The sequence below is a fragment of the Phyllobates terribilis genome, unplaced genomic scaffold (genome assembly GCF_046119375.1).
Source record: "Phyllobates terribilis strain yellow unplaced genomic scaffold, ASM4611937v1 Scaffold_5__5_contigs__length_657084704, whole genome shotgun sequence".
NCBI lineage: Eukaryota > Metazoa > Chordata > Amphibia > Anura > Dendrobatidae > Phyllobates > Phyllobates terribilis.
The window spans coordinates 597835214-597862429 of NW_027362765.1; the positions used below are offsets into that span (position 1 = coordinate 597835214).

Genomic DNA, 27216 nt, shown 5'->3' on the forward strand with positions numbered 1-27216 from the left:
CAAAGGTAGGGGGGAACCAGTAGTGGGTGTGGGTGGAGGAAGTAGTTAGAGGGAGCACTTTGGTAGGAGTATAAATAGGGAAGCCATCTTAGGATCAGGGTTCAGTTCAGTTAGGGAGAGCAGTTCAGAAGAACAGCTCGGGACAGTTCAGAAGAACACTCTGGGAGCAGAGTCTCATTAGGAGATCTGCTCCACAGTTAGGGCCAAGTCAGGAGGGGAGCAGGGAGTAGGCTCCGTTCTAAGAAAGGATCCCAGGGGGTAAAGCGCATGCAGGACGGCACCCGTACGCCCCGCATCTGTCAGAAGACAGAGGGATCGCAGCCGCATTCTAGTCCCCTGAGCGTCAAGCAAGTCTGTGTAACTCCGACGAACAGGAGGGACTTCAGAGTACCCGAACAGGACTGAGAGTGGGCAGTGCAGAGCAGGAGGGAGAAAGACCAGTGTGAAGACGGTCAAAATAGGAACACGAGAAAGTGGGGTTCTGCCAGGTATTCCCAAGTTGCCTGAGGAAGGATTGAACCCCTGCCCGGCGAACGCAGCGCGACGCGGGAGGCCTGCACCTGTACAGTGCACCTTTGGACTGCCTGAAGAATTGTGAGTAAAATCTCGGATGACTGCACTGTACTGCCTCCGTCCATTCTTTCATCGGCGCCATTGTTCCCTCCCTCCACTACAACGCCCAGCGCAACCACCATTCACTTACACTGACCTGAGGCCTGCTCCAGCTGTGGGGAGCCGTCCCATCACAAGCTGCCCTAACATCTGCCTCAGAGGACTGTTGCAGCGCTGCTAATCCTCACCAGACACCACAGGTGGCGTCACAAACTTTCTAAAAATATTCCCCTTTTGCACTGACCGCCCTGGGTCACGGACCGGGCCAGCCACCGTGATATCCCCCGCCAACCCCGGCATCCAGAAGCCCAGCTGTCGAGTACCCCACGGCCCTGAGGGCACGTCACTGCTTCCTCCACCGACACCCACTACTGGTTCCCCCTACCTTTGGGTTCCCCCCACTCCAGCCAGGGACAGAGCTCAGCACTGCGCATACATCTTGCCCTTCCAGCCGGCCTGGAGTAGTGTAGTGTTGAATGTGGGTGTTGGGGTTCCGGGCAGCACTCCCTCTTTACCTGAGAGAAGGAGACACCACACCTGTGGGTGAGGTGCAGTACCTCTGTGGCGACTGAACCCTCAGGGGCGCCACACTGACATAGGAGAGTGCTGCTGCTCCTGACATACTGACATAGGAGAGTGCTGCTGCTCCTGACATGCTGACATAGGAGAGTGCAGCTTCTGACATGCTGACATAGGAGAGTGCAGCTTCTGACATGCTGACATAGGAGAGTGCAGCTTCTGACATGCTGACATAGGAGAGTGCAGCTTCTGACATGCTGACATAGGAGAGTTCAGCTTCTGACATGCTGACATAGGAGAGTGCAGCTCCTGCCATGCTGACATAGCAGAGTGCAGCTCCAGACATGCTGACATGGGAGAGTGCAGCTCCTGACATGCTGACATAGGAGAGTTCAGCTTCTGCCATGCTGACATAGCAGAGTGCAGCTCCTGACATGCTGACATAGGAGAGTGCAGCTCCTGACATGCTGACATAGCAGAGTGCAGCTTCTGACCTGCTGACATAGGAGAGTGCAGCTTCTGACATGCTGAAATAGGAGAGTGCAGCTTCTGACATGCTGACATAGGAGAGTACAGCTACTGACATGCTGGCATAGGAGAGTTCAGCTTCTGACATGCTGACATTGGAGAGTGCAGCTTCTGACATGCTGACATAGGAGAGTGCTGCTGCTCCTGAGATGCTGACATATTAGAGTGCAGCTCCTGACATGCTGACATAGGAGAGTGCAGCTCCTGCCATGCTGACATAGCAGAGTGCAGCTCCTGACATGCTGACATGGGAGAGTGCAGCTCCTGACATGCTGACATAGGAGAGTTCAGCTTCTGCCATGCTGACATAGCAGAGTGCAGCTCCTGACATGCTGACATAGCAGAGTGCAGCTCCTGACATGCTGACATAGGAGAGTGCAGCTCCTGACATGCTGACATAGGAGAGTGCAGCTCCAGCCATGCTGACATAGCAGAGTGCAGCTCCTGTCATGCTGACATAGGAGAGTGCAGCTCTTGACATGCTGACATAGGAGAGTGCAGCTCCTGCCATGCTGACAGAGGAGACTGCAGCTCCTGCCATGCTGACATAGCAGAGTGCAGCTCCTGACATGCTGACATAGGAGAGTGCAGCTTCCGACATAGGAGAGTGCAGCTCCTGACATGCTGACATAGGAGAGTGCAGCTTCTGACATAGGAGAGTGCAGCTCCTGCCATGCTGACATAGGAGAGTGCAGCTGCTCCTGACATGCTGACATAGGAGAGTGCAGCTCCTGCATGCTGACATAGGAGAGTGCAGCTTCTGCCATGCTGACATAGGAGAGTGCAGCTCCTGCATGCTGACATAGGAGAGTGCAGCTCCTACATGCTGACATAGGAGAGTGCAGCTCCTGACATGCTGACATAGGAGAGTGCAGCTTCTGACATAGGAGAGTGCAGCTCCTGACATGCTGACATAGGAGAGTGCAGCTTCTGACATAGGAGAGTGCAGCTCCTGCCATGCTGACATAGGAGAGTGCAGCTGCTCCTGACATGCTGACATAGGAGAGTGCAGCTCCTGCCATGCTGACATAGGAGAGTGCAGCTCCTGCATGCTGACATAGGAGAGTGCAGCTCCTGCATGCTGACATAGGAGAGTGCAGCTTCTGCCATGCTGACATAGGAGAGTGCAGCTCCTGCATGCTGACATAGGAGAGTGCAGCTCCTGCATGCTGACATAGGAGAGTGCAGCTTCTGCCATGCTGACATAGGAGAGTGCAGCTCCTGCATGCTGACATAGGAGAGTGCAGCTCCTGACATGCTGACATAGGAGAGTGCAGCTCCTGACATGCTGACATAGGAGATTGCAGCTCCTGACATGCTGACATAGGAGAGTGCAGCTTCTGACATGCTGACATAGGAGAGTGCAGCTTCTGAAATGCTGACATAGGAGAGTGCAGCTTCTGACATGGTGACATAGGTGAGTGCAGCTCCTGCATGCTGACATAGGAGAGTGCAGCTTCTGCCATGCTGACATAGGAGAGTGCAGCTCCTGCATGCTGACATAGGAGAGTGCAGCTCCTACATGCTGACATAGGAGAGTGCAGCTCCTGACATGCTGACATAGGAGAGTGCAGCTGCTCCTGCCACGCTGACATAGGAGAGTGCAGCTCCTGATATGCTGACATATGAGAGTGCAGCTCCTGACATAGGTGAGTGCAGCTTCTCACATGCTGACATAGCAGAGTGCAGCTCCTGCCATGCTGACATAGGAGATTGCAGCTCCTGACATGCTGACATAGGAGAGTGCAGCTCTTGACATGCTGACATAGGAGAGTGCAGCTCCTGCCATGCTGACATAGGAGACTGCAGCTCCTGCCATGCTAACATAGCAGAGTGCAGCTCCTGACATGCTGACATAGGAGAGTGCAGCTTCTGACATAGGAGAGTGCAGCTCCTGACATGCTGACATAGGAGAGTGCAGCTTCTGACATAGGAGAGTGCAGCTCCTGCCATGCTGACATAGGAGAGTGCAGCTGCTCCTGCCATGCTGACATAGGAGAGTGCAGCTCCTGCCATGCTGACATAGGAGAGTGCAGCTCCTGCATGCTGACATAGGAGAGTGCAGCTCCTGCATGCTGACATAGGAGAGTGCAGCTTCTGCCATGCTGACATAGGAGAGTGCAGCTCCTGACATGCTGACATAGGAGAGTGCAGCTTCTGACATAGGAGAGTGCAGCTCCTGACATGCTGACATAGGAGAGTGCAGCTTCTGACATAGGAGAGTGCAGCTCCTGACATGCTGACATAGGAGAGTGCAGCTTCTGACATAGGAGAGTGCAGCTGCTCCTGCCATGCTGACATAGGAGAATGCAGCTCCTGCCATGCTGACATAGGAGAGTGCAGCTCCTGCATGCTGACATAGGAGAGTGCAGCTCCTGCATGCTGACATAGGAGAGTGCAGCTTCTGCCATGCTGACATAGGAGAGTGCAGCTCCTGCATGCTGACATAGGAGAGTGCAGCTCCTGCATGCTGACATAGGAGAGTGCAGCTTCTGCCATGCTGACATAGGAGAGTGCAGCTCCTGCATGCTGACATAGGAGAGTGCAGCTCCTGACATGCTGACATAGGAGAGTGCAGCTCCTGACATGCTGACATAGGAGATTGCAGCTCCTGACATGCTGACATAGGAGAGTGCAGCTTCTGACATGCTGACATAGGAGAGTGCAGCTCCTGACATGCTGACATAGGAGAGTGCAGCTTCTGACATGCTGACATAGGAGAGTGCAGCTTCTGACATGCTGACATAGGAGAGTGCAGCTTCTGACATGGTGACATAGGTGAGTGCAGCTCCTGACATGCTGACATAGGTGAGTGCAGCTCCTGACATACTGACATAGGAGAGTCCAGCTCCTGACATGCTGACATAGGAGAGTGCTGCTGCTCCTGATATACAGACATAGGAGAGTGCAGCTCCTGCATGCTGACATAGGAGAGTGCAGTTCCTGCTGGCTTCTCAGTGAGTACGGCGTTGTCTGGAGCAGAGGGCTGAGCCCCGGGAAGACCCAGCAGTCGCTGCTATGTATGCAGATGAGAAAGGGGCCCTGGCCAATCGCAGCACGGTGTGGGCGGGGCGCCAACTCACATAGCGGATTGCAGAGAATAGAGAAAAGTTTAGCAGCAGAGAGAAGTTTGCAGCAATGCCCTTACTGAGCCCTCTGCCAAATCCCTATAGGAAGGAAAGATAGGGGGGCAGGAAGAAGGAAAGAAGAGGAGGAAGAGGGAGAAGAGAGAGCAGAGAGAAGCACAGGAGGGGGCTGGAGGCTGCAGGGTATCTGGGGGACAAGATGAGCCTGCTGTCAGCCATAGACACCACTGCTTCAGTATACCAGCCTGCCCAGCTCCTCAATTGGGTCTACCTATCCCTGCAGGACACACACCAGCCAAGTGCCTTTGATGCCTTCAGACCAGAGTCCAGTTCTGCCTCCCATCATGATCTGAACAGCTACTCCAAGAGCCCCTCTGACCTGAACTCCTCCATCCACTCCAGCTATCTCAGCAGCTTCCTGCAGCTCCAAAGATCTGAGGTGTGTCCCCTTCCCAAACCCCCTCTGCCTTCTGTCTGTCACTGGTTACTGTGCCTCTCTAGTCTCTATATATAGCCCATCTGTGTTCTATGTGTCCAGTTCACACTCAGTGTCTTGCTGGGAGGCTGATCCATCATGTACTGCACATTACACTGTACTAGAGGTGCAGGACTTAGTTTTATGTGGGTTCTCTTCTCTTTGTGATTCTTACATCACACATGTCGGTTGTCTTTGATTAACCCTTTATTATGTACTGCATTTATTTGGATGAGATGCTATATTAATACTTGGTTCTATAAATACATTGGTGCCTTATACTATGACACAGCAACAATAGCAATCATTTACTTTCTTTGTCCAAACCCTGCTGTAACCACCATCATGGTTCATATGTCTTCTCACAAACCATTTAAAAATCCAAAGTCTTTTCTGTCTTGCCTAGGCTTCATTCAGGGGCATCTGGCATTGCTCTGTGCAGAAAATTCCTTTATTTGCTTTAGATCTGTCTGAGTCCAGGGAAGTGTAAGGATAATATTGTTGACAGTGCGATTAACCCAGTCCCTGCCAAAAGTCTTGTCTAAATCCAGCAAACCACTGCCCCCAACAGCTGCTGCTGCCGTAGACAAATGGTTACACAAATTTGCCAGTGAGTGATCCCAGACTGTAATATCTATCCAGACCCTGCAAAAAAAAAGGAAGAAAATTCCATAAGCTGTGTCCAAGTGCGCTATAAAAGTTTTAATAGCAATATCGGGCTCAGGATACATTTTTGTCTCTGCATACTTCAAAGTCTCCCTGGAAAAATCTTCCAAGCCACAACTTGAATAGTTTCGTCCAAAAATCTTTTCGGAACATTTAAAATGTAGGGCAGCAGTGCATGCGGAGGTCAGCGGTACCTCTCATGGCAGACATGGCTCCTGTGCTGAGGAGTGGATTGGAAACCGCTTTTATGGGGCTGGTGGGAAGGATTTACCTTGTTATCTTAACAAATACACATTCAATAAATAGGTAAACTTGAATCATACCTACAGTCAATACTAATGCAATACATACCATGGTAGGTCTTATTTTATCAGTATAGTAACCAAGCCACACACTGCACAATGAGCTTGTGACTTACCGACAATGGGGTGTTATCCAGGGAATATCTGAGCTTGTAATGTTCTCTCTAAACAACGTCAAATGTTATAAAGCAAAAAAATAACTTCTACTCACCTCTTCTTTCCTCCATCAGTGCAGCCAGAAGCTTCGGCGCCTGGCACGTGAATGCTGACGCCAATCAGTGATTGCCGCAGTCATATACTATACCATTGGCATCATGACTCACATTGCTGAACTGCAATGCCAGTGATATGGCACTTGACTGCCTAGGTCTTTTCTTAACCTATGTAACTATATACTCACTTGCTGACCAGTTGTAAAAAAAAGAGACCAGGAGGTCCGCTGGAGCATCAGCTTAAAGGGATCATGCCAGATAGTTCATCCTGTCTAAGCAACCTATACACATAAAGAGAGACCTGTCGGTCTAGAGGAGTGAGGTGTACAGGAGCCGCCAGGGACTAGCCTCTTGGACTAGTCCTACTACTTGCATTGTCCATAGTCCCCATCCGCCCCTTCAAAGTATAATAACTCTGAGGCTCCGCAGCTTTTTAGAGTAACCCGTACACAGCTGCAATGATGGAGCCGATCTCTGATCTATGCTGCCGGTGATTCGGAGGCAGGAATCAGCTGATAGATTACCTTTAAGGCCACGTGCTGACGTTCAGTATTGGTCAGTCTTTTACATCTGTATTTGTAAGCCAAAATCAGGAGTGGGTGACAAATACAGAAGTGGTGACGTGTTTCTATTATAGTTTTCTTCTGGTTGCTCCACTCCTGGTTTTGGCTTACAACTGAGGAAAAAAAGTCAACAAATACTGAACGTGTGAACGTGGTCTAAGAATAATTTATAGAATGAGGTGAGCGTAGTGTTTTTTTCTTCTCTTAGAACATTTGCAGCTGTTTATATATATATTTTTTTAAAAGTTGGGTAACCCCTTTAAGGCTTCAGGCCTTCATATCCATGGTAAGAATGACATGAATCCCTGGCTGTTATAAGGCTGTTTCCAGGCCGGCAGTGACTGCTGGGAAGCCACAGGTTGGACACCACGACCTTAGTATATGACAAAACAAGCCCATCTCCCATGTAATCCCATAAACTGTAATGTACGGGATGTTGCTTTTTAACCCTTGGCTCCCCAGAAATGTTAAAACTGCAGCTCTCCGTATGTCCTGATAGCAGCATGCTGGGGCTTGTAGTCTGCAATACATTTTCTTATGAGATTTAATAGAATGACCCTTTTTGCATTTATGTCTGTGTTTTGAAAAACGATATATAATGGGAACATCAAGTTCCCTTGTGTGGTATATTAGATGGCTTGTAATTATACTACTAACATTCCGAATAAAGTGCTGAAGTCTGCATTTTATGTATCCCAGAAAGGTCATTTTGTGTCTATACCGTGTACATATAATATTGATGAGATCTCAATAACTTTGAATGTTGTTTCCAACTAGTGTCTACAAAGCTGCAAACTGCAACCCCCCCTATTACGTTGGCTATGGCTTCAGCAGAGCTGGCTTTGTGGTCACCATCTCTTGGGCTGCATTGTTCTTTCGGAGCTTTCACATTGCAAAATGGAAACCTTGAATTAATATAAAGCCGTTTAGTTATTTGCAGTCCCATGTAAAAGCACATAAAGAGTGCTCCCAAGTGACATACTAAGCTTTGCTACTTTTGACGTGTTTGCCTCCTATCTCTGTCCATGATTTATTTCATGTGCTATGAGGATTTGTATCACATTTAGGCCCCAGTAGTTTTACTTTACCCCATTCATAACTAATGCTGTATCTTATGCCGTCCTGCTATACAAATAATGGCTGCTGTAATACAATATTAGCGTTCATTTTTCTTCTCGGTTCATAATCAATAGTGAAGCAGCAGCCATTGCATTTAAAGCTGAATTTAACGAAAGCCTAAATCTAAACTCGAGTGAATAGAGCATACACATTGATAACTCCTCTTTAACACAACTCATGATGCTGTCAGAATACAAATGGCCCTTAACAGTTAAACTATTCAGTATTCCCAGTGTGCTGGAGAGTGGGGAGTGCACAGAGCTGCCCCTAATGATACCGAGGGGGGATGGTTGGCATTTTATGTGCTAGGGAACTTTTGTACATGGTTTAATGTGGCCTGAGCTCAGAAAAGTCATTCCTCCCACTTTAACGCCTCCATACATGAGGCATTGAGGGTAGTCCTGCAGCTGATGCTTCCTAGCAGGTATTTGTGAAGCTGTGTAAATGATAATGGACTCATGAAGTGTCACTTCTACTATCATAAAGAGGTCACTGATAAAGTATTTCTCCAAAGCCACCCAGCTTGGTAACAGGATAAGAGCCGGGTTTATGAATGTTGGCATTGGGATGTTCTGTATATGGCTTGTGAGGGTTGTTAGAAGGGTGAACAACGCTTTATGAATCATTCTATTTCATTCATTTACAAAGCACCACCATTCATCAGCGCTGTAATCTATAATCCGGGATTTGTGTAATTCGGGTTTGTTACTAGAAGGCTTGTTGACTGCGGTTGGTGGTGGTGGCACTGTATAATCAGAAACAAGTTTATTTGGGGGAGTTTGTAACTGAGCCCCTTGTTTTATATATTCAGTAAAATTATCACTGAGAACGGGTGTTTTCCGAAGGGTTCGGTAATGTTCCTTTTGTAAGACCGAGAATTCCCAAACTGTAGCAGCTCCTAACAGTAGGTGGGATTTGGGTCTCTGTCGACATCGGACCAGCCCTACTCCTCTTTGTTAAATTGCTAAAATGAATAAAAGCAACCAGTGACAACTCTTTCAGATGTTGTATATTTGCTGTTAACCCCAATGCATAGTACAGTGGTGGCATCTGTGCCATCTACACGGTCAGTAAAAAGGCTGGTTGTGGAAGAATCCCTGGAGCCAGGTGGCTAATTTGGAACTGGTACCAACATTTTTAGGCTATTTTCTGTTGACGGCTATACAAGTTGTTTTTTTAGCCACTAATAAAAATACACCTTGGTTTCTGGAGTGGCCTACATACTATTCTGCTTTTAGTATACAAGTCTGTTTAAAATTATTGACCACAAAGCAGCCTTAAAATAGTTTATGTCTGATGCTGCTAACCCAAAGGGTCAAACCATTCATCTTTAAGTCATTTTTTTTCATCTACAGTGCCTACAAGTAGTATTCAACCCCCTGCAGATTTAGCTGGTTTGATAAGATGCAAATAAGTTAGAGCCTTCAAACTGCAAACGAGAGTAGGTTTCATGAACAGAAGCATAAATCTTACAAACCAAAAAGTTATGTTGCTCAGTAGAATTTTATTAAATTTTAAACATAAAAGTGTGGGTCAATTATTATACAACCCCTATGTTTAATATTTTGTGGAATAACCCTTGTTTGCAATTACAGCTAATAATCGTCTTTTATAAGACCTGATCAGGCCGGCACAGGTCTGTGGAGTTATCTTGGCCCACTCCTCCATGCAGATCTTCTCCAAGTTATCTAGGTTCTTTGGATGTCTCATGTGGACTTTATTCTTGAGCTCCTTCCACAAGTTTTCAATTGGGTTAAGGTCAGGAGACTGACTAGGCCACTCCAACACCTTGACTTTTTCCCTCTTGAACAAGGCGTTGGTTTTCTTGGCTGTGTGCTTTGGGTCTTTGTCTTGTTGGAAGATGAAATTACGACCCATCTTAAGATCCTTGATGGAGGAGCAGAGGTTCTTGGCCAAAATCTCCAGGTAGGCCGTGCTATCCATCTTCCCATGGATGCGGACCAGATGGCCAGGCCCCTTGGCAGAGAAACAGCCCCACAGCATGATGCTGCCACCACCATGCTTGACTGTAGGGATGGTATTCTTGGGGTCGTATGCAGTGCCATCCAGTCTCCAAACGTCACGTGTGTGGTTGTCACCAAAGATCTCGATCTTGGTCTCATCAGACCATAGAACCTTGAACCAGTCTGTCTCAGAGTCCTCCAAGTGATCATGAGCAAACTGTAGACGAGCCTTGACATGACGCTTTGAAAGTAAAGGTACCTTACGGGCTCGTCTGGAACGGAGACCATTGCGGTGGAGTACGTTACTTATGGTATTGACTGAAACCAATGTCCCCACTGCCATGAGATCTTCCCGGAGCTCCTTCCTTGTTGTCCTTGGGTTAGCCTTGACTCTTCGGACAAGCCTGGCCTCGGCACGGGAGGACACTTTCAAAGGCTGTCCTGGCCGTGGAAGGCTAACAGTAGTTCCATAAGCCTTCCACTTACGGATGATGCTCCCAACAGTGGAGACAGGTAGGCCCAACTCCTTGGAAAGGGTTTTGTACCCCTTGCCAGCCTTGTGACCCTCCACGATCTTGTCTCTGATGGCCTTGGAATGCTCCTTTGTCTTTCCCATGTTGACCATGTCTGAGTGCTGTTCACAAGTTTGGGGAGGGTCTTAAATAGTCAGAAAAGGCTGGCAAAAGAGATCTTTAATCCACACATGTGAAGCTCATTATTCTTGGTGCCTGAACTACTTCTTAATACTTTAGGGGGACCAAACAGAATTCTTGTGGTTTGAGGGGTTGAATAATAAATGACACTCTGAATTAACTTTTAACGTTTAAAAAAAAACAAAAAAAAAACCAAAACAAAATTTGCTGCAGTGCATTTCCCACTTCCAGGCTGATCTACAGTACAAATGTCACAATGCCAAGTTAAATCCGCATGTGTCAACCAGCTAAATCTGCAGGGGGTTGAATACTACTTGTAGGCACTGTATTTTCTTTTTTTTGGTATTTTTCTTTGACACAGCAATATATTCTGCCACATATCATACTTCACATACTTCTAGTGCTTTACATCAGTCTGTCATGGGTTGTACTCCATGGCAAATCCATGTGCTAGAGGTTCTGCAAGGAGTCTCTGATGCTTCCCAATAATATGTCGAGGCCCACCGTACTGTTCACCATGCGGACCTGTATCAGAGAGAGATATCTTGCACTGGAAGCAATGCATCTAGGGACAAATCCAACATCTGATGAACATGCCACATTTTATATGAAATCAAAGGCATACAGTTGAAACCAGAAGTTTACATACACTATATGAAAAGACACATATGCATGTTTTTCTCAATATCTGACATGAAATCAGAATAAACCTTTCCCGTTTTAGGTCAATTAGGATTACCGTAACTCTAAATATTTGCCAAATGCCAGAATAACGAGAGAGAATGTATTAAGGCATTTTTATTACTTCACAGATTAGCATCCATTGCGCACTTTCCCAATGAATGAGGAGAGAGAAAGCGCGCGGTGGATGCTGGCCTGTGATGCACGGGGAAACCTCGCCCACAGCCCATCAATCAGCGAGGAGCGCGTCACTGTGTCACGCCGGCTGCAGCCGGAACTTGATGTGATATCAGCGGATGTCGGAGCCGGCTGCAGCCGGGGTCACGTGATGCCTGTGAGCGGTCAGCAATAGAGCCGCTCAGAGGCAAGATTGACAGTGCAAGGTATTTGCTAAAAATCTTATTTCCACCATTTACATTGATGGGGGGCATGTTCTATAGTAGTGGACAACCTCTTTAATCAGGCTTTTTTATGTTTATTTTGGAGTAATGGCTTCTTCCTGGCAGAGTGGCCTTTCAGCCCATGTTGATACAGTACTCGTTTCACTGTGGTTATTAACACAATCTTACCAGCTTCCATCATCATCTTCACAAGGTCTTTTGCTTTTGTACCAAAGCACGTTCATCTCTGGGACACAGAACCTGTGTATGATGGGTATGATGGCTGGACATTCCCATCTTGTTTGTACTTGCCTATAATTGTTTGTACAAATGAACAAGGTACATTCAGGCATCATGAAATTGTACCCAAGTATGAGCCAGACTTGTGCAAGTCCACAATTCTCTTCCTGATGTCTTGGCTGATTTCTTTAGACTTTCCCATGATGCTACACAAAGAAGCAGTGTGTTTCAGGTGTGCATTAGAATACATTCACAGGTGTGTCTCTAATTAACTCAGATGTTGCCAAAAAAACTATCAGAAGCGTCCAAACGCATGACATCATCATATGGGCAGTCCCAAATTGTTTATCAGCATAGTAATCTTAATGTATGTAAACTTTTGACTTTGCATTAAGTAATAAAAATGCCTTAAAACATTCTCTCTCTCACATTATTCTGGCATTTGGCAAATATTAAAAATTATGTTAATCCTTAATAACCTAAAACGGGAAAGGTTTATTCTGATTTCATGTCAGATATTGAGAAAAACATGCATATGTGTCTTTTTATATAGTGTAGGTAACTGTATGTAGTTACAATAGGGTCTCAGAGACGTTTGTGGTCCCTGTATTACACAAGTCGTACAAAAAGAAATGTGGCCATGAGGCCTACCTTCCCTTTCTCAAGAATACAATCAAAATATTCCAATATAGATGTGAGAAAATGATAGCTGCCATTTTTTAAATATAAATGTGCCATTAGTAAAGGCACAGCATATGACTAATAAACCTTGCATATGTCCTTAATTAAACTAATTAATAAAACACACAGAACACGCTGACTTAGGCTGTGTTCACACGTTGCATTTTTGCTGCATTTTTTTCTGCAGGAAAACCTGCTCTCTTGGCAGAAAAGAAGCAGTGTCAAAAACGCAGGTTTTGGTGCATTTTTTGCTGCATTTTTCAGGATCCCAAAGTTCAGCTTTGCTTCCACCACAGAAGCATGAACACAGGTCACCAATGGCAGTGCATTGAGTTTGTAGGACAGTGTTTACTTTCACACTTTGGTCTGCCATTGAGTTGCTCAGGCATTGTTCAATTTCACACCCTGGTTGGCCACAGGGATTGTTCAATCTCCCACCTTGGTTGGCCAATGTTTACTTTGTACGCATCACTAATTTAATTAAACTGTACTAATCCTAACTGCCATCTCAGGTGACCAAGACAAGATGGTAAACTAGGGAAAATCACAAAATAAATGGGTTTCACATGCTGTTGTCCTTGCTTTTATTCAATAGAAATGCAGCAAAACCTGATACCCGCATTTTTTTCAGCATTTTTTCATCCCTTTTTGCACCACTCATCGCTTCCAATAGGTGAAAAACGCTGAATAAACACCGAAAGAGGTGACATGCTGCATTCTGCAAAACCCAAGGTTTTCACACAAAATACTGAGGACAGAAAAACCAAGCTGTGTGCATGAGATTTCTGAAATCTCATAGACTTTGCTGGACCATAAAAGGCAGGTGAAAATTTCCATTAAAAACGCATATAAAAAAACTCAATGTGTGAACATAGCCTTAGTGGGAAAAGATAATGGCCATGGCCCTTATTAAAATCTTTAATACATACAGTACAGACCAAAAGTTTGGACACACCTTCTCATTTAAAGATTTTTCTGTATTTTCATGACTATGAAAATTGTACATTCACACTGAAGGCATCAAAACTATGCATTAACACATGTGGAATTATATACTTAACAAAAAAGTGTGAAACAACTGAAAATATGTCTTATATTCTAGGTTCTTCAAAGTAGCCACCTTTTGCTTTGATGACTACTTTGCACACTCTTGGCATTCTCTTGATGAGCTTTAAGAGGTAGTCACTGGAAATGGTTTTCACTTAATAAGTGGGATTTCTTGCCTTATAAATGGGGTTGGGACCATCAGTTGTGTTGTGCAGAAGTCTGGTGGATACACCGCTGATAGTCCTACTGAATAGACTGTTAGAATTTGTATTATGGCAAGAAAAAAGCATCTAAGTAAAGAAAAACGAGTGGCCAACATTACTTTAAGAAATGAAGGTCAGTCAGTCCAAAAAATTGGGAAAACTTTGAAAGTATCCCCAAGTGCAGTGGCAAAAACCATCAAGCCCTACAAAGAAACTGGCTCACATGAGGACCGCCCCAGGAAAGGAAGACCAAGAGTCACCTCTGCTTCTGAGGATAAGTTTATCTGAGTCACCAGCCTCAGAAATCGCAGGTTAACAGCAGCTCAGATTAGAGACCAGGTCAATGCCACACAGAGTTCTAGCAGCAGACACATCTCTTCAACAACTGTTAAGAGGAGACTTTGTGCAGCAGGCCTTCATGCTAAAATAGCTGCTAGGAAACCACTGCTAAGGACAGGCAACAAGCAGAAGAGACTTGTTTGGGCTAAAGAACACAAGGAATGGACATTAGACCAGTGGAAATCTGTGCTTTGGTCTGATGAGTCCAAATTTGAGATCTTTGGTTCCAACCACCGTGTCTTTGTGCGACGCAGAAAAGGTGATCGGATGGACTCTACATGCCTGGTTCCCACCGTGAAGCATGGAGGAGGAGGTGTGATGGTGTGGGGGTGCTTTGCTGGTGACACTTGGGGATTTATTCAAAATTGAAGGCATACTGAACCAGCATGGCTACCACAGCATCTTGCAGCGGCATGCTATTCCATCCTGTTTGCGTTTAGTTGGACCATCAATTATTTTTCAACAGGACAATGACCCCAAACACACCTCCAGGCTGTGTAAGGGCTATTTAACCAAGGAGCAGAGTGATGGGGTGCGACACCAGATGACCTGGCCTCCCCAGTCACCAGACCTGAACCCAATCGAGATGGTTTGGGGTGAGCTGAACCGCAGAGTGAAGGCATAAGGGCCAACAAGTGGTAAGCATCTCTGGAAACTCCTTCAAGATTGTTGGAAGACCATTTCCGGTGACTACCTCTTGAAGCTCATCAAGAGAATGCCAAGAGTGTGCAAAGCAGTCATCAAAGCAAAAGGTGGCTACTTTGAAGAACCTAAAATATAAGACATATTTTAAGTTGTTTCACACTTTTTTGTTAAGTATATAATTCCACATGTGTTAATTCATAGTTTTGATGACTTCAGTGTGAATGTACAATTTTCATAGTCATGAAAATACAGAAAAATCTTTAAATGAGAAGGTGTGTCCAAACTTTTGGTCTGTACTGTATATAACCGTAACAAAAAACCAACTACTTATAAATCAAATTGCAGCTTAACTACAGCTCAAGCCTTTTATCATTTACAATACCTGTTGCCCATTCTGTTCCCTGATCCATTAGGCCGTAAAAAAAATAATGAAGTAGGGGAAGGAGGGTGGGGAGCTCTTCTGGTATGGCATCCATGAGGACTGGACAAGCCCCTCCATGCTGCCATACTTTATTACCTCTCCAGCCCCATATTTACTAATAACCTGTCCGATCAGCGGATGTCATCGGGGGAGAAAACACAATCTTCCCCTGAAATGTGCTGCTGACTGATTATAGGCTATACCAATCTGAGTATCCCTATCCCACTGCACTATAGCGGGAGAACCCTTTTCCTTCCATTTAATCCTTTAATAGAGAAATACAAGTGCATAGTAATGTCATGTATTCCCCCTTAATGGTCTGGGTGTTTCCATTCTCCATCTTGGCTTATATAATAATGACGTGTGGATCACAATGCTGTGCCTCTAATAGTTGTGCTTTATTTGTGCAAGTTCTCCCATCACTGGCTTCTTTGTGAATGCGGTTGTGACAATGACAGACGTCCAGCTGACTGTGATAAATTAAGAGGTGACCTAGTATCGTCAAAAATAGAAACAGATTAATAACTGATTGCGTTGCAAGCTTCAAAAATACTCGAGTCTTTGGATAGGGAGTGTTCATATCTAATAGAGTGAGGCCTTCATTACTCACATTCCAGCTATAAAGCTTATTTGAGCACATGTTACTGGAGAACTTTATTTTATTCAGGAACTTTTGGAAATTGTACTCTAGGTTTTCATTTTGTGCTTTTAAAAAAAAATAAAAAATGTTTAAATACATTTAAAGAGTAAAAGTTGTTTTAATCTTTACTTCATAAATCAATAGTACATAAGAAAATAAACAACTTTGTAATATATCTTATTGGAGAAGTGTATTTCTTTTACCTCCTCATCTGATCTTTCACTCAGTTCATTGATAAAATCTGTATCCAGTGAAGACATATATTCATGTTACTGAAATTGATTTAAAATTCTATGAAGAGGGGAGGAAGAGCTAGAGGCAGACGCAAAAATTCTGATGTTCTTTTGAAACCACAGTTAGGGACTATGCACACATTGTAGATTTATTGCTGTTTTTTTCTGCACAGATTTGTCACAAAACCCGAAGAAAGTCCTAGTACCAGCAAAGTAAATGAGAATCCTGAAGCCTCATGCACACATTGCTTATTTTTGACTTGCAGATTTAGTTCAGATTTAAATCTGTAGAATGTCAATTCTCTCAGCGTTTTTGCTGCAGAATTCACTCATACTAATGAATGGGAAAAAATCTGCACCAAAAACTCATGTAAAAAACGTGGCTAAAATGCGTCTATTTTACACAGCGTAAATAACGTGTACACGTTAGGTATTTGGTGCAGAAAATTCTGCACCATTTCTGCATCTCTTGGCAGGAAAAACTCCCAAGTTTTTTATTTTTACAAGAGTAACAGGAGTAATTACACAACAAATTTTTGGTTCAATTTTCTCCTAATTGCACTGATGCGCCTAAACAGTGGAAACCCCCACAAGTGTCCCCATTTTGTAAACTACACCCCTCAATGAATTTAGATGTTTTGTGAGCACCTTGAACTCACAGGCAGTTTACAGAGCTTTATAAAGTGGAGCCGTGAAAATAAAAAAATCTAATTTTTCCAACAAAAATGTTGTTTTAGCCCCAAATTTTTTATTTTCACAAGGGTAACAGGAAAAAATAAACCCCAAAACTTGTGCAATTTCTCCTGTGCACACTGATGCCCCATATGTGGGGGAAACTACTGTTTGGACACACCATCGAGCTCTGAAAGGATGGAGTGACATTTTGGAACGCAGACTTTGATGGAATGGTCTGCAGGCGCGTTTGGAGAGCCCCTGATGTGCCTAAACCGTGGAAACGCCCCAGAAATGAGTGACTCTACTTTGGAAACTACACACCAAGAAATTTATCTAGACATGTGGTGAACACCTTGAACCCATAGGTGCTTCCCAGAATTTTACAGCGTGGAACCGTGAAAATGAAAAAGTTTGATTTCTCCCATAAAGATGTTTCTTTAGATATTTCCCTTATATTTTGTATTGTGTTGGCATATGTAAGTGTTGTGCAATATGTCAGGTTGTGCAATAAATTAGAGTAAATCAGAGGCAAGGAAAGCGTATGCCACCTCGGCTATATATACTCTTTGGGAAGAGCGGGACATTTCCTATTTTTCATAGGGGCTTTGTGTTAGTGTGTCTGTAAGTCTGTAGTGTTTTCACTTCATCTTCTGTAGATCTAGCAGTTCTCTGAATAATGAGCTCTATATAACTCCTCTTCCACCACTGATTGTACATGGGCAAAGAGCTGCCAATCAGTGGTGAGGGCAAGATTATATGCAGCTCATGAATATGGAAGACTACATGCGAACTACGGTAGCCCTCCAATTTTTAATCCGCTAATAAATCAGTGATAGGGTAATTAATTTAAAAGGACAATCCTAATTTGCCATAAATTGATTAAATTATTTAGATTATACACATGTATCAATCTACTTATGACAAATTAGGATTGTCATTTTATTTCAATACCCCATAAAATAACTATTTTAATGTAGTGCAATAAAAGCTAAGTTTTATTGAGTTTATACAGAGGGGTCATTCCTAGTGGGGTTTTACCCCTTTAGGCCTTTTTGGATTAGACAATATACCCTTCCCGGCTCATGCATGTCCATTTGTGGTTATTTAAAACTGTATTAAACCATGGCGTGAGCGCATCGGCTCAATAGCATACCTGTGCCCGGCTTGTGGAGGAGGTAGAGGGTAGTAGGCGCTCTTCAGGCTGAGATGTGTGGGGACACAAGGAGAGCGCGCTGATGTGGGGAGAAAAGGAGGGAGGTTCAGGCTCAGGTGAATGCTGGTCAGGAAGTGCATCATAGGTGGGGAGCGAGTTACTACGGGCCGTGCTGTAAGCAGCCTTGTAGTAACCAGGGAGCGTGCCGAACCAGAAGCGCGGTATTTGTAGTATTAGCGGTACTATTTACATGCAGGTCAGCTCTAGGAGACATTTGGTATTTTTTCGCAGGCCAAATATAATTACTCTGCGAACCAGATTTGGCCCACGCTCCTGGGTTTGACATGAATGTTCTAACCCATGGACCATTAAAGGGGTTATCCGGCCTTAGCCTACAAGTCTGCAAGTTGCATACATCTGACCACTTGCATTGAACGAGGCCACGCCCATCAAGTCATCACATGACCACATGTATACAAATTGCATACTTGCGGTCAAGTGCCCACCGCTCCCGGTGTTGGTAACGGAGAATCCCATTGCGTGTAGTGTACACAACGAGTGACTACAGACTTATAGCCTAAGGCCAGACAACTCCTTTAAAGGGAATCTGTCAGGTCATTTTTGTATAGTATACTAATTATATCCTGAAATAGGGTTGGGCAGCCCTTTCAGGATATTTTTTATTATTATTATTTTTTTTTTTTAGAAGTTTTATTTCTCTACGTGACCCAGTTGTGTTCCTGTAAGCTCCGGACAAATTTGTCTCTCGTCGGCAAGTCAAGAAAATTACAAATGAATATTCACTCCTTCCCCTGCCCATTATCCCGCCCACCCCTCTGCACTAACGTCACTGATTCAGACAGACTGCTGTATGCTGGAGGATCGCACCGCAATCCTCAGACTGGCAGTCTGCTCTCCTGACCTAAGAGTGACAGCTGCATAGCAATACATACGGTCACGCTCAGATCAGAAGAGCAGATGGCTAGTCTGAGGATTGCGGTGCGATGCTCGGGCGAGTAACTCAGCAGTCTGACTGCGTCTGATCAGTGACCCCGGCCTGGAGGGGTGGGCGGGATTATGGGCTGGGTAAGGAGTGAATATTCATTTGGCATTTACATACACTTGACTTGCCGGCGCGCATGTAAATGCGAAATTAATATTCACCCCTTCTCTCGCTCATATAAGACAGAGTCTTTTCCACCAGTCTATTATTTGGGCCCTTATTTCCCAAGCACATGTATTATAAGAAAATACAGAAGTAATTAAAGTAAGGCTAAGTTCATCCCATTTGTTTGTACTGTTTTGAAGATCAAACAGAATGTAGGTGCCAAAGTCTCCATTTGCACCAGTTATGTAAATGTAAGCATAGATTACACTGTGTTCCAAATTATTATGCAAATAATATTTTCTCAGATTTTCCCAAATTACCTATATGAATTGCAGTCATTGTAATTTTCCAGTCAAATAACTATTAGAGTACAATTGAAAGGTTTTTGTACAAACTGCCTATGATAATAAAAAAATAAAAAACTCAAATTGCACTCAAAATGCATGTTCCAAATTATTATGCACAGCAGAGTTTTCAACCTTTTCATTTTAATAAAGAACAAAAAAATGTTCATTTTTGAAATTATAAGCATTAGCAGGTTATTACAAACTGAAATCAAACAGTTTTCAACTCAAAACTTTATTCTAGGTGATGTTACATTTGCACATAGGACCACTTGTTCGAAAGGAGCTTCTGAACTCTCTCATCCATTGAATTTGTCAGGTTTTGGATGGTTTCTGCTTTAATTGTTTTGCATGAGGACAGAATACCCTCCCAGAGCTGTTGCTTAGATGTGAACTGCCTCCCGCCATCATAGACACTCCTTTTGATGATGCTCCAGAGGTTCTCAATGGGGTTGAGGTCAGGGGAGCATGGGTGCCACACCATAAGTTTGTCCCCTTTTATGCCCATAGCAGCCAGAGATGCAGATGTGTTATGTGCAGCATGAGACGGGAAATGGGGTGTGTGTGTGTGTGTGCATGCAGCTAACTGAGCCCTGGTCCACACTCCATCCTTACCTGGGAGTGGAATATCACACCTCTGGTTGAGGTGCAATACCCCTGTAGCAACCGAGCCCTCAGGGCGCTACATTCCCCCCTGGTAAACCACAGCACGTCCTCGGGCTGGAACAGAGCAAAAGACAATTCAAAAACATGCAAGTTTTTAGAATGCATCCATATATAAAATTATAAACCGTTATTACTCATCCCTTTATGGGAGGCAATTTTTCTCTTTTAACGTTACTGGCACATTTTCTCTTTCAGCAATATTATAAGACTTTCTTCTCATATATAAAACATTATAAAACTCTTTTCACTTTTATAACCACATCTGTCACATATAAAACATTTTTCTTATAAACATTCTTCATGTAAAACTTTTGTTAACTGGTCACAGTGCGCTTTGCGACCAGGTTTCCATCTTTCTATAAAATGCAAACTTGTAAACACAAACATGAGGGGCCCGTTCGTAAACCCTCAACGAAGGCCCTGGGGTGGCTGCAGGGCCTAGCTGATCCAGCTGCTGGACCTCATCTTCGGCCACCTCTAACAGGTTTTTGTTCTGAGGTCAGTTGTTGTTGTAGTCTCTTATAAAACCAGTAGGGGGCACTTTAGGAAGTGCAACTATTTACAGAATTGACCGCTCCCAGTCCTCGGCCGGATAGTTCACTAAGTTGGCTGCTCCCAGTCCTCAGCCGGTTATTCAAACGACATACAGGCAACAGTCCCCATCCGGGGTGAACTTTCTCTTCTGTACCCTAATGGGCAACTATTTACAGTGCACTCACATTTTAATAACTGTGTCCTCCTGGTGCACTCTCTTCCTCCTCGCCATACTCTCCAGACCCGTCCGGGTCATCTGGGTAGCAATGCTCCTGGTACTGTACCTCCTTCACCATCTGGACATTGAGGGCATACCACCCTTTTAGGCCTCGATGTCGGGTGTACGTTACCCGATCTCCCGGGAACAGCTCTCGTCTCCAGTGTCCCTTTGGCAGGTGGCCCTCCACATCCCTCCTATCAACGTAGAGGTCGGTGGCTGTGGTAGAGTCCCTGATAAACCCCCACCCTTTCTCCTGGTGGAACTTTACCACGGTCCCAGCGGCTTTAGGACTGCGTGCTGCATGGGGATTTCGACGAGTTCGCGTCTTCTCCTCTGCGCTCCGGGCCTGCAGCTGCTCCCTCTCCAGCCGCCGCGCCCGCTCCTCCCTCGCAAGCTCCTCACAGATCTCCCACCTGCGGACTGCGGCCGCCCGCGTCTCCTGTGCAAACCCCATCGGGTCCTCCCCGATCTGGTCCCATTCTATCCGGACCTCTTCCTCCAGGAGCTGAGAAACGGTGACTGGCTGCGGCACGGGCAGGAGCGGAGCAAGCGGGGCCTCGGCCTCTGCGGACAGGTCCTTCCGCCGACTGGGGTGGACCCATCCCTCCGGCACAGGGACCGGCTCCCCGTCGGGCCCGGCGAGCTGGCTGTACAGGTCGGCCCTTAAGGGTGGTGGCTTCGGGACCGGGGGCGCACGTAGTTCAGGGGCGCCTGGAGGTGTCAGGCCTTGCGACCGGACCGGGCCTGGTGCGACCCGCCTCCGACCGCACCCGAAGTCAGGGGGCACGGCCTGGGGCTTGACTCGGCGACGGGACTCGCGGCTTGGGGCCTGCGTGCCGGCGGTGGGAGCGGGGTAGGCACAGCGACGCCCGGAACGTCTGGCTCCACGACAACGCCCAGAGGCAGGTTGGTGGCGGGGGTGTCCCCCTTACCTGCCTCCAGGGCTACGCTGCTCTCAGCTTCCGGCCTCCGCTCCTCGTCCTCAGGGGCTGGCTCGCTCGTCGGTGCTGGCGGCGTCCATTGCTGCTGGGCCGCGATCCGCCGGGCCATCTCCTTTCTCCACCCTTCTACAGCTTCTCGCTGCGCCTGGACCATCCTTCGGTCCAAATCCTCCAACGCCGTCCGAAGCAACTCCGGGTCTCCTCCTGGGAGCTGCGCCATCAAATCCTTGAGGCTGTACGAGGCCGAGATGGCCTGCAGCAAGCCACCCGTTAGGGTGCTGGAGTTGGTGCTGCTCTCCATCTCTGGGTGTGGTCTGGTGAGACTGATCCAAATCACACCCTGCCCCTCGGTTTTCTTCTCTTTCCGCCCCTGTTGGGGGTGGTCCTGGGGCAATCTGCTGACAATCACTCTCAGGGGCAGCCCCCCCACCTTGATGGACATCTCTACTGCCGCACTCATGGCTGTCGGGGGTGGGCTCCGTCTTTGGCGCCATTCTGGGACCTGGCCCACGATGGGCGGTGGCTTCTTGTGGTCTTTTGGTGCGCACATGATGGCGTCCGTTCTGCTTAGGCGGGCGCCACATTCAATACAGTGAAACAGTCTCTTTTCAGGCACGCAATATCCGTTTGTGGCGGGTTGGTCACGATCCTGCTGACTACGCCAAAGCTGACTCGCCCCCTGGGCCGTGGGGTACCCGTAACCGGGCCTTCTGGTGTACGGTGCTGATGGGGGTAGTAGTGGCAACCCGATCCCGTGGTTCAGGGTGGTCAGACCAAATTGTGGCAGTCTATCAATCAGTGCTTTAAATGTCCGACTACGCCACCCGTGGATTGCGGTCAGAGATAACCGCTGCTGCGAGGCAGACTGCTGAGGCTGGTGTTGGTGTGCAGCACAGGGGTAGGATAACTCCCCACGGGAAGAGTGTAGCCTCAGGGCAGTGTAGGTGGATGCTGGGGGTGATGGTGCAGGCGCTGCCAAAATCGCACAGAGTCCAATGATGCAGTCCAGGGTCCTTTCTCTGGCCTCTCGTGCCCCACCAGTGTCCTGACTTCTGTCCGGCTACCGCGGACCGTGTCGGGTAAGCGTTGGCCTTCACTTCCCGCTATCCTATATGATGCCTTCCTAGCAGGTTTAGCGGGGGGTCGCACCAATAAATGGTCACAACCTCCGGTTCTTGGCTGAGGGTAGATTCGCCTCCACCAACTTAGGGATCCGGTACCTTTCCACAGCCAGACCCTTCCACCCGATATAATGGGGTATGCAACGGTTGCTGGCCGTTCTGCACTCTTAGGGTCCCTTCTGCCTTCTTGTTTCTGGAGTCCTTCCACTCTTCTCCTTCCTTCCTTCTCCTTCTTCTCTTCTCCTCTCTGGCCCCGGCCTTCTCTCTAGGCCTGCCTCGTGGAGCTGAGCTCAGGCTGAGCCGCGGCTCCCTGTCAGCTCTCTCTCCCTTCCGCTCTGACTGAACTACTACTCTGCTCTTAAGATGGCTCCCACCTTTTATCTGCTTCTCTGTGTCTGAGCTCAGGTGACCTGCAGCAATGAGCTCCTTCCTATGCTCCAGAAACCGCCCCCTTTCTGCTCCTACACCACTGGGTTCTCTTCCCCCTGTTATGTTCTGCTACCAGAGCTAAGGAAAGAGAGGAGATCTGTCCCTACGATAGAACTCAGCTTAATCCCTACGATGTAACAGGGAACCTGATCCTGCGATCAGACCTGCTAAAGTCCTAAGCTAGTCTGTACGGAGACCTATAGATGTGGGGAAGGAATCCCTACAAGTACTAAGGACTGGGAGGAATATGGGACACCTCCTAACAGAAATAGTAGCAGACAGACGAACAAACAAAATATATAGAACATAGAGGTCAGTAGACCAAGCAAACTAACAGAGCAAGACACAGAGCACAGGCTAGCTAGAAAGTAGATATACAATGAAGTCCAGCAAAGCCAGAAGGGCGGAGCAGGATTAAATAGGCCAACAAGGTCATGTGACCAGCAAAGGAAAAAAAAACTAAGAGCAAGGTTCTAACAGTACCCCCCCTTCTAAGAGGATCCTCCGGATCCCCTAGGACCAGGCTTATCAGGAAATCTCCTGTGAAACGCTCTGATAAGTCTGGACGCGGAAACATCATCCGACCTCACCCAAGAGTTATCCTCGGGACCGAAACCTTTCCAGGCCACAAGATACTGCAAACTACCTCTATACCGTCTAGAGTTAAGGATGCGAGAAATTTCATATTCCCCGTCCTCCACCACCGGAGGAACAGAGGCAGAGGCGTCACAATCCGATACAACAGCTTTTTTCAACAGAGAGACATGAAATACCGGATTAATTCTCCAGGAGGTAGGAACCTCCAACCTAACAGCAGATTGGTTGACAACCTGAAGCACCTTAAAGGGCCCTACAAACTTGGGACCCAATTTCTTTGAAGGAATCCTCAACCGCAGATTCCTAGAGGACAACCAAACCATGTCACCAACAACGAACAAAACCTCCTGTCGTTTCCTATCAAAGTAGTCTTTAGATTTTCTGTTGGCCTCCTGAAGATTACCACGCACATCCGTCCAAACTCTCTCCAAATCACCGGAAAAATTCTCCTCCTCAGGCACGGCAGATCCCAACTTGGAGAACGACCCAAACGACGGATGTCTCCCAGAACAACAAAAAAAAGGCGAACAACCAGCAGAAGAAGATGTATGATTGTTCAGAGCAAATTCAGCAAGTGGCAGAAACTCAGACCACCCCTCTTGATTGTCTGCCACAAAACAACGCAAGAACTGCTCAACATCCTGGTTTTTCCTTTCTGTCTGGCCATTAGATTCAGGATGATATCCGGACGAGAACGACAAATGAACTCCTAACCTATCACAAAAGGCACGCCAAAAACGAGCCACGAACTGAGGACCCCTATCAGAAACAATGTCAGTAGGAACGCCATGAAGTCTGACAATTTCCTTGACAAAGGCCTCAGCGAGAGTTTTAGCGCAGGGCAGTTTGACGAAAGGAACCAAGTGACACATCTTGCTAAAACGGTCCACGACCACCCAGATGACAGTAAAACCCTCAGAGGGGGGAAGGTCAGTTATAAAGTCCATAGCCAAATGTGTCCAAGGAGCACTGGGAACCTCCAAAGGACAAAGCAACCCCGCAGCAGGAGTATGTGAGGACTTAGATCTAGCACATATAGTACATTGACGCACCCACTTAATGACTTCCTTCTGCCATCCAGGCCACCAAAAACTGCGACCCACCAGTCTCTTGGTCTCAGAGATTCCGGGATGACCTGCCAACCGAGATTCGTGACACTCAACAAACAAATCTCTCCTAAAGGTCCCAGGCACAAACAACCTCCCATGAGGAGTGTTAGAAGGGGCATTCTCCTGTGCTTTAAGAATCTCATTTTCCAAAACGGAGTCCAAAGCAGCTATCACAACACCTTCTTGTAAAATGTTCTCCTCTTTCTCAGCACCGACTATGGGAGAAAAACTGCGAGACAAGGCATCCTCCTTAACATTCTTAGTACCAGGGATGTAAGTAACGGAGAAATTAAACCGCGAGAAAAACAGTGCCCACCTAGCCTGACGGGCATTCAGGCGCTTGGCAGCATCAAGATATATCAGATTTTTATGATCCGTAAGAACCTGAACGGGAAATTCCGCACCTTCCAAGAAGTGGCGCCAGTGTTCAAATGCGAGTTTAATAGCCAATAATTCCCGATTACCAATATCATAATTCAGTTCAGTCTCCGAAAATTTTTTTGAAAAAAAGGCACAGGGATGTAATCCATCCCCGTTATCCTGAGACAATACTGCGCCAACCCCCACAGAGGAAGCATCAACCTCAACCAAAAACGGCCTAGTAACATCAGGCTGCATAAGGATGGGAGCAGAGGTGAACCTCTCCTTGAGATACACAAAAGCTTCAATGGCCTCAGAAGACCACTGAACTGCATCAGCACCTTTCCTGGTGAGATCAGTCAGAGGTTTGACAATACTAGAAAAATTTTTTATGAATTTTCTATAGTAATTGGCGAAACCCAAAAACCTCTGTATCGATTTCAAACCAATAGGCCTAGGCCATTCCTGCACAGCCTGAACCTTAACCGGATCCATCTCAAAACCTTTGCTGGAGATAATGTAGCCCAAAAAACTAATTCTCTGTACAGCGAACTCACATTTCTCCAGCTTAGCAAAAAGCGAATTGTCCATTAATAACTGTAATACCTCACGCACGCTCCGCCAATGAGACTCCAGATCCGGCGAATAAATCAAAATGTCATCCAAATACACAACCACATTTTTACCGATCAAAGGTCTAAGGATGTCATTAATCAGATTCTGAAAAAATGCAGGAGCATTAGTAAGACCAAAAGGCATAACCAGATTCTCAAAATGACCCACAGGAGTGTTAAAAGCAGTCTTCCATTCATCACCCTCCTTCATGCGCAACAGATTGTATGCCCCCTTAAGGTCAATTTTAGAGAACCACTTGGCCCCCATTAACTGGTTAAACAGATCAGGAATCAATGGCAGTGGGTAAGGATTGCGTACAGTAATTTTGTTAATCTCACGAAAATCCAGACAAGGACGTAAACCGCCGTCCTTTTTTTTTACAAAAAAAAATCCAACCGCCACAGGAGACTTAGAGGGCCTAATGTGACCGGCGGCCAAACTTCTCTGTATGTATTCCTCCAAAGCCTTCCTCTCAGGAATAGTAAGGTTAAATAAACGACTTTTAGGAAGAGTCGCTCCAGGGACAAATTCAATAGAACAATCATAGTCTCTATGGGGAGGCAAAACCTGCGATTCCTTCTCAGAAAAAACTCTCCAAAAATCCTGAATAGGAACAGGCAATTCTCCCCTATCCAAAGCTGCAATACGCCCATTACAACACTTGTCATAACATTTATGGCTCCAGGATTTAATTTCACTGGTAGACCAATCCAGTACAGGATTGTGAAATTTTAACCAGGGCAATCCCAATATTACTGGAGAAGGCAAGTTATTCAACACTACCAAATCCAATTTCTCATGGTGAACACCATTAATAGTGAGAGGAAATTCACAGACCTTGAGAGTAATATTCTTCAAAGGGGAACCATCCACAGAAACCACAGCAATGGGGGATGATAAAGGTTCAGGTTTTAAATTGAGTCTTTCCACGAATCCCCCATCAATAACATTCAGAGTAGACCCACAATCGACAAACACCCGAAATTCCATTAATTTTTCCTGAGCAATCGTGGAAGCAGCTAAAAATACACCCTTGGAATTTAAACAGGCAATACGGGCGTGACTGACCATTTTTTTTTCTTTCTTCATACGAAGCTCACAGCCTTTAATCAAATGACCAGATTTTCCGCAATAG

General features: G+C 46.2%; 1 protein-coding gene across 1 annotated transcript in view; it reads left to right on the forward strand.

Annotated features, from left to right (window-relative positions):
* The first annotated feature begins 4724 nt into the window (after nt 1–4724).
* Nucleotides 4725–27216, forward strand: part of ZCCHC24 (zinc finger CCHC-type containing 24) — a 212165-nt gene continuing 189673 nt past the window's right edge. The window contains exon 1 of the mRNA XM_073686015.1: nt 4725–5184. Within this exon, the coding sequence (XP_073542116.1) occupies nt 4945–5184 (240 nt within the window). The 5' untranslated portion in view covers nt 4725–4944. The remainder of the gene's footprint in view (nt 5185–27216) is intronic.